Source organism: Marmota flaviventris, chromosome 18, assembly GCF_047511675.1.
Source record: "Marmota flaviventris isolate mMarFla1 chromosome 18, mMarFla1.hap1, whole genome shotgun sequence".
In the NCBI taxonomy this organism is placed as follows: domain Eukaryota; kingdom Metazoa; phylum Chordata; class Mammalia; order Rodentia; family Sciuridae; genus Marmota; species Marmota flaviventris.
The window spans coordinates 5,437,079-5,445,088 of NC_092515.1; the positions used below are offsets into that span (position 1 = coordinate 5,437,079).

Sequence of the window (8,010 nt, forward strand, 5' to 3'; positions counted from 1 at the left end):
ACACAAGAGATCCTAAGAGGGGTGTGGCGGTTGGGGGGAGAGAGACTGACTCGGCGGGAGACCAAATATCTGGAGGCAAAACTTCAGAGGCGGGAGAGCGAAGAGTCTGGAGAAAGGACGGGAAGAGAAGCGCGGGTCCGGGGTGCGGGGCCGCTGAGCGCGTGAAAAACTCAGAGAAGAAAGGAAGAAAGCCTCCAGCCAAGCAGGGCGACCGGAGCCCAGGGCAGCCGCGGCGGGGGAGCGGCCCGCGACCTCCGAGACCCTCCCCATCCCGGGGCCAGGGCGGAGGGCGTGGCCTCGGGATGGGTGTGGGGGGCTCCGGAGGCGGAGGTGAGGGGAGGCAGGAGGAGCGGCGGCCGGGCAGATCGGCTGGCGCCTCACTACCGGGGAATGCGCCCCAGGGACCAGTGGGTGGTTATAACCCAGCACTGCGCCCGAGCCCGGGAGCAGGAGGAGGCGGCAGGAGGCAGCGCGGCCGAGACGTCTGCGGCTGAGCTGGGAGCAGTTCCCCCACCCACTGCCCGGGGACGCGGGGACGCGGGGAAGTGCGGCAGGTGAGGCCTGGAGGGTGCTCAGCAGGCAGGGACGGAGAAGCGACCCCGCGTGTGGCTCTGATCTTGAAGGCACCCTCTTTCTCTCTGTCCTCCCTCCTCGCGGAAACGTCCTCTGCCCTGAACTCTAGTTCCCTGGGTCTCATCTTGGCTCAGATGGTGGGGCAATGTCCTCCTGGTCCCTCACTGCCCAGAAATAGGGAGGGAAAGTGGGTTAAGGGCTCCCAGAGTCACGGGGCCTCCCCATCCTCTGGCCCCCTCAGGTGCAGAGGCCATGGCTACAGCAGGACCCCCCTGGATGTGGACTCTGGGTACCCTGATCTCAGCCCTGATTCTAAGTATCACAGGTAAACAGGACCCCCATGTGTGTGCATGGGACTCTGGGTGGCTGTGTGACACCGGGGAGCTTGTCCCCTGGGGACTGTGTGAGACCATCTGTGGCTCCAGGACTGGGCGAGTGTGAGTCTGTATCTGTATTTGTGGCTGCGCACTGCATGGGGCACACACCCAGGTGCCTGTGCATGGTGACTTATTGCATATCAGGTGACTGCCAGCCACACTTGACCTTTGAGGCTGTGTGTGTGTGTGTGTGTGTGCGCGTGCGCGTGCACGCGCGTGTACACTTAAGTCTGTGGTTGGCTCCACTACTGTGGGTGAATATATGTGCTGAATGCTACTGCATGTTCAGCCATGTATGGCTACTTGGCTTTGTATGACCGCAGGGTCCTAGGGTTCTTGTTACCGTGAACTTTCCGTCCGTGTTGTGAGATTGCATACCATCAAAATGGCAGTCACCAACAATGAGTGACCATATGCTTACAGGTAGCCATTTGTGTGGTTGTGTCTGGGTACTTGCATTTGTGACCTCGTGCTGGCTGCAGCCCACGGGGGTGACTGTGTGTTTGTGTGAGGCTATGCATATACTGCTGCTGTATTTGTGATGGTGCAGCTGTGTGTGTGTATGTAGGGGGGTGCAGAAGCCACTGTCAATGTGCAAAGGTGACTGCGGGAAGGTGAATGTAGGTAAGTGACTTGGACATGCAAACATCCACTGAGTACAATCTTGTCACCATGTCAGCGTGCCTGTGCATGAAGTGTGTGTGGGAGTGTCCAATCCAACCACAGTGGCAACTATGCATGCCACTGACAGGTTAGGTGGCTGCTAGTCTGCCCCCGTGTGTGTGCATGGGGACAGTGTGCCACCTGACAACTGTAGATCAGCAGTGCCTGAGGAGACCATGGTATCTCTCTGTGCAGTTACGCGCGTGCACAACTGTGACAATGGCTGTGTGCGTGTTTCTTGGAGTATGCTTGTGAATGCAGGCAATGCCGAGGCCTCCCTTCTCCCGTGACACAGTGACACAGCGGGTGGCAGTGTTGTCCGTGGGTCTGTGAGTGGTGGGAGAGAACTGTAGGAGGATTCAGAAGGCACAATTTTGTCTGAGAATTCAGAAAGCCGGCCCTCTGCCTATAATCCCTGCAACTTTGGGAGGCTAAGGCAGGAGGATCACAAGTTCAAAGTTAGCCTCTGCAATTTAGTAAGGCCTTAAGCAACTTAGAGAGACCCTGCCTTAAAATAAAATAAAAATAAAAAGGGTTGGGGATGTAGTTCAGTGGTAAATTTCCCCTAGGTTAAATCCCCTGTACCAAAAAGAGTAAAAGAAAAAGAAAGCCAGCCCTCTCTACCCCTACACTTGTGGCCCTTTTCCTGTCCTGCTCTAGCTCCGCCCACTTCTTCCGACTCCACCCCTTTTCCTCAAGGCCGTGCTACCTAGCCAGAGCCCAGCGGGCTGGGACCCCCTGCCAGGCTCCGCCTCTATGGCCCACCCCTTTCAGCCTGGTTCCACCCCCTGGGTTGTAGGCAGCCTCTAGAGCCCAGCCGGAGCTGGGCCCAACACGTGACACAACACAGTAATCCCAGGGGCTCAGGAGGCTGAGGCAGGAGGCTTGCAAGTTCAAACCCGCCTCACCAACATAGCGAGGCCCTAGGTAATTTAGTGAGATCCTGTCTCAAAATAAAAAATAAAAAGGGCTGGGGATGTGGCTCAGTGGTTCAGTGCTCCTGGGTTCAATCCTGGGTACAAAAAAAAAAAAAAAAAAAAAAAACAGAGCCCAGGCCCCACATCTTCTTCCAAAGTCAGGGCTTTTATTAGGGTCCATTATCCCATATTACCCTGACCTTGTCTCTGCCTAAGTCGGTACCTCTCTCATCTCAGACTCTACTGCCTCCAGCTGTGACCCCAGATGCTAAAGCCTGACCCACTTCTTGAGAGCAAGTCCCCTCCCAATAGCCCAGGTCTCGGCCCCTACAGTCCAGATTTTGCCCTTGAGGTTGTCCAGGGCTCCTGAACCCAATTTTACCCTCCTCTGATCTCACCCACTGAGCTCTAGCCAATCCTCAGAATCTCTGAGGTCCAGAGTTGGGCAAGTCCAGGACCCAAGCCCCAGCTCTGTCCCTGTGTCTGAGCCACTTAGGTCCATTTCTGTGGCCCTGCCCCTGCCCCTAAAGCCCCAGCCCCTCAACATAATCTCTGAGGTCAGACATCCCCTGGCCGTCCAGCCTCTGGAGTCGAAGCCCCATCTTCTGCATCTAAGCTCCAGCCCACGCCCACGCCCCACGCCTGAGCCCAGCTTCCCCCCATCTTCTGCCCACAGAGCCTATTCTTGCAAATAATGTTTCCTGTGACAACCCCCCCACTGCCGAGTCCTCTGGGAGCAACCAGTTCCTCGCAGCTGAGGACGGGGAGGACTCCCGGTCGGGTGACATCAGCAGCCGCATAGTGAATGGGTCAGACTGCGAGAAGGACACTCAGCCGTGGCAGGGCGCGCTGCTGCTGGGGCCCAACAAGCTCTACTGCGGGGCCGTGCTGGTGAACCCGCAGTGGCTGCTCACCGCTGCCCACTGCAGGAAGCCGTGAGTGGGGCTGGACGGGAGGAAGGGCAGGGAGGTGAGGGGAAGGGAGCGGGTCAGGGAGCAGGTGGAGGCAGAGTTGGGGACAGGATAAAAGAGAGCTGGGGAGAACAGGGTGGGGTGTGTGTTGCAGATGTGTTGGATTTGGAGCTAGGGGTGTGTGTGTAATGGTTTGGGATAGAGAGGGGGATTAGGATTGGCTTTTAAATTGGGGCGGGGTTGGGGTTGAGAATGAAGATGAAGCTGGGCTGGGAGCAACGGCGGGGTTGGGATTGGAAATAGAAGTGGCTTGAAGATGGGATGGGATTAGAGTTGGAAAAGGGATTGCAGATGACTGGATTTGGAGTTGGGTGGTTGGGTTTGGGTTTGGGAATGCAAGTGTGGATGAATTGGGGATGGGTAAAGGATTAGGGCTGGGGTTACAGCTGGGTTGGGGGTTGGAGATGGATCCCCTTTAGGATTGGCTAATACACTGATGGTCTGGGAGGGAGATGGAATTAAAGTCAGCTCTGGAACTGGGGGTCAGGTAGGTATTGGGATGCAGTGGGAATGAGATGGCTCTGAGGTGGGTGTGGATGTGGAATAGGGGTAGCCTTGAGGGTGCAGTTGGGATTAGAGTACAGGGTTGGGGACACTGGATTTGGGGTTGGGAATGCACACTAATGGCTTCTGGGTGGGGAAAGGCTCAGGACTGGGGCTGGGACAGGAATAGGTCTGGAGCTGTGGGCGGGAGGTGGGCCTGCGGTTGGAGACAGATGGAGCTGGGCATCGGGTTGGTGCTGGGGTTGAGGATGCGGTGGAGCAGGGTTAGGAATGGTTTGGGGTTAGGACTGGCATTGGACGTGGGGTATGGATCGCGGCTGGTGATGACCTGCACCGTCCTGCTCAGAGTCTTCAGAGTTCGTCTCGGCCACCACTCCATGTCCCCTGTCTATGAATCTGGGCAGCAGATGTTCCAGGGAATCAAGTCCATCCCCCACCCTGGCTACTCCCACCCTGGCCACTCCAACGATCTTATGCTCATCAAACTAAACCGAAAGATCCGTAGCACGAATGCAGTCAAGCCCATCAAAATAGCCTCCACCTGCCCGTCGGCCGGCACCAGGTGCATGGTGTCTGGCTGGGGAACCACCAGCAACAAACAACGTGAGTGTGGCTTCCTCCTGACCCCTGCCCGTCTCCCCCCTCAGTGTCTTTCTCTGCCTCTCACTGCCTTCCTGTTTGACAGATGACTTCCCCAAGGTCCTCCAGTGCCTGAACATCACCGTGCTCAGTGACGAGAGGTGCAAGAAGGCCTACCCGAGACAGATAGACGAAACCATGTTCTGTGCCGGCGACGAGGCGGGCAGAGACTCCTGCCAGGTGAGGACCAGAGGCTTCTCCCTGTATTCGCAGATACACAGAGTGCCATTTAGGCCACCAGGTACCTGCTAAGTGGGAGTCCAGGGTGACCCAGACAGTTAAAGCCCTGTTCTCACCGAGCTCCCACCTGGAGCCATGCCGTCCTGTAGAAATACAGCAGCAGCCACACGCATCATTTCAGAGTTCCCAGTAGCCACATTTTTAAAAGTAAAAAAGAAACAGGTGAAATTAACATCAATAGCATATTTTACTTAATATATCCCAAATAATAACATCACTTCCAAATGTAACTAATCTAAGACAATCATGAACGAGGTAGTTTACCTCCTGCTTTTCCCTTTCTCGTTATGTCTTTGAAGGCCGAGGTGTATTTTACGGAGCACATCTCAGTTCGGTAGGCGTGTTTTGGGGGCTCAATAACCATGCAGGGTTGCACAGGTCTAGGAGGAGAGATGGAGGCTGCTGAGGTTGGCAGGTTGGGCACTGCATAAAGATGCCACACCAAGGACAGGGGGCTGTCCTTCACATAGTAGTCATCAAAGTTCTATTGGGGCAATTTTCAGGCATGGGGCCGGTTAATGTCTTGTTCCAACAATATCTATAAAATGACAGTTTTCCAAAAAACGTGAGCAGAAACTGAGTGACTCCAAGAAGCCAGATTCACAAAGGTGAAGGGGACAGAAGAGGCATGTGCAAACGTCCTCGGGCAGGGAGGGGTTTGGCTGATTCACAGAAGGAAAGAGACCAGTGTTCCCAGGGAAGGAGGGCGGGGGTCGCAGGAAGGGAGGCTGGAGAGGTGGTCAGGGGCAACCTTCATCAAATATCTCTCCATGGCTAACCCAAAGCTCCCTGTGTTCTCTTCAAAGCTTTGTCATTAAGACAGACAGAAATCAGAATCCCACTGGTAACGCAGGCTCCTCCGTAGAGCAGGCTTCCAAAGCTCCTGCAGCCCTGGAAGGACGTTTGTTTCCTTGGTGCTTTGGTGGTCAGTGAGCTGTGGACCCAGGCAGCCCTACGGCCCCTCCCACAGCTGCACGGGGACCCCGGGTTACACAGGCCTGGTGATCACACCACTGTCCCTGTCTCCCAGACCAAACTGTCCTCAGTGAACCCTGTATGCATCTGGATGTGGGGTGGGATGGGGGATCAGATGGGGGTGGGGGGACTTTTATCAGAGAAAGAAAGCACATCTAGTTGGAATTCGGCATTTCCAACCACGGAACCCTTTAGTAGCCAGGCTCCTATTTTGTTTTTCCAGACCTCGGGGCGTGTGGTCTGAGTGTGGCCACAAAATGCTACGAGCAAGAAATAATAACAAACTATGAGACTCGTGCTAATAGTATAATAGCCGCAGCAGCTGACTAATCAGCGTCTTAAGTTGTTTACTCACATCCACGAATTCACTCACGTAGCCATTATCATCAGGCTTATTTTATGGACAAGCAGCCAAGGATCAGAGCAGTTAACTAACGGCCTCTCCAAAAGATCCACGCGGGGATTTCAATGAAAATCAACGAGCAGCCAAAGCACCGGCAAGTGGAACTTGTGGGTGTCCAGGCTGGCTCTGCCCAACACTGTCCCTCCCTGCCAGACTTCAGGCGCCTTCCTAGCCCACACCAGGACTGTCTGGTTATTCAGATTTTGCATAAACACAAATAAGAAATGACAGGGAAGATCAGTGAATGTCGTCACAAGAGGTAATTACAGGGAAGTTCGGGGGATTAATTCAGATGGGCAACACAAATGAGTCCAAGGGAGTGGTGCTCTGGCGGGGGTGACTGTCCCCCAGGGAACATGTGGCAACGCCTGGAGACATTTCTGGTTGTCACAACTGCGTGGAGGAAGCATGTCACTGGCATCGAGTGGGCGGAGCGGAGGCCGCTGCTGAGTGTCCTCCCACTCAGGCCAGCCCACAGCGTGGAGTTAAGGCAGCCCGCACGTCGCCAGTGCCTCGGTCAGGAAGCCCTGGCCCAGAGGTGGGGAGCTGTGCTTTTGCAGAAGTGAAATCTAGGCACAGTATGGATTGGTGTCAAGGACGAGCAAGGAGGGAGGAGTGTTGGGCAGGAGACGTCAGGCTTGCAAAGGCTGGCGAGGGGAGTGACCCAGAGACACGTGGGGGAGATGGGACACAGCCAAGGTGCTGTGAGGACAGTCCCAGCCCTGGGGAATGAGATGTGGGGGTGCTGGGGAGAGGGGAGAATGGAGTTTCTAAAAGCTGGACTTGGGGAAAAACATTACTAACCTCTCCTTGGCCGGTTGGCGCTTTTACCTGGGTCTCCATCTCCATCTGTCTCCGGTGCCCTCATATTGACTTTCCGCCTGTGCATGCTCTTCGAATCTGCGTATGGCTCTGGGGCTCTCGTGTCCCCCTCCCGACACCTCTCCCATCTCTGCCTCCCTTTCTGCCCCACAGGGTGATTCTGGGGGACCTGTGGTCTGTGACGGCGTCCTGCAGGGGCTCGTGTCCTGGGGAGATTACCCCTGTGCCCAGCCCAACAGGCCTGGTGTCTACACCAAGCTCTGCCAGTTCACCAAATGGATTGAGGACACCATCAAGTGCAACTCCTGAGCCACCCAGGATGGGGGCCTCACCCACCTGCTGCAGGAACCCCACGCTTCCTCCAAAACCCTTTTCCTTCCTCGAAGTGCTGATGCTGTGACCCTCTCCAGCCCCCACCCCACTGTCCCCTGGGATCAGTGTCCCCTTCACCCAACAGGCAACCGGTCCCGTCTTTCTGGGGACCATTCTCAGCACGACCAAGGCTGAGACTGCTGCTCAGTCTCCCAGCGCTTTCATCCCCAAGCCCGGGGTCCATCCGTCTCTGCAGCCGTGACCCAAATTTAGTCCTCGAAATAAAACATCTGAGGAGAAGTGGCGTCTGCGTGCATCTGGGCAGCTGGGGACAAGTTCTCCCTCAGCTGCTGAGTGTGCTCTATGAGGTCATCTGCCTACCAGACAGAGTCACCCAAGCTACAAATATTGATCTAGTGACTGCTTTTGGCCAAAACTTGTTCCAGGTGCTGGGGGCTGGGGACACAGCTACAGAAAAAAAAAAAAATCCTACCTCACAGAGTTTCTAGTAGCAGAAATAAAAGGATGGGTAAATACATACATCCGCCTGCAATAGTTACGTGAGCAACGTAATGACGTAATGACGATGAGAGCAGAGCGTGAGGAAGGAGATG

At 55.4% G+C, this 8,010-nt stretch overlaps 1 protein-coding gene across 1 annotated transcript; it reads left to right on the forward strand.

Moving 5' to 3' along the window:
• The first annotated feature begins 825 nt into the window (after positions 1-825).
• On the forward strand, positions 826-7,393 carry Klk5 (kallikrein related peptidase 5). The gene is made up of 5 exons (XM_027920547.1): positions 826-898; positions 3,207-3,465; positions 4,352-4,608; positions 4,691-4,824; positions 7,238-7,393. The coding sequence occupies exons 1-5, from the start codon at positions 826-828 to the stop codon at positions 7,391-7,393; spliced, it is 879 nt and encodes a 292-aa protein (XP_027776348.1).
• Positions 7,394-8,010: the final 617 nt, after the last annotated feature.

Coding starts and splice junctions, on each gene's coding strand:
- Klk5 (XM_027920547.1), top strand. CDS start 826: ATGGCTACAGCAGGACCCCCCTGGATGTGGACTCTGGGTACCCTGATC. Junction 899..3,206: donor CCTGATTCTAAGTATCACAG/GTAAACAGGACC, acceptor TTCTGCCCACAG/AGCCTATTCTTGCAAATAAT. Junction 4,825..7,237: donor CGGGCAGAGACTCCTGCCAG/GTGAGGACCAGA, acceptor TCTGCCCCACAG/GGTGATTCTGGGGGACCTGT.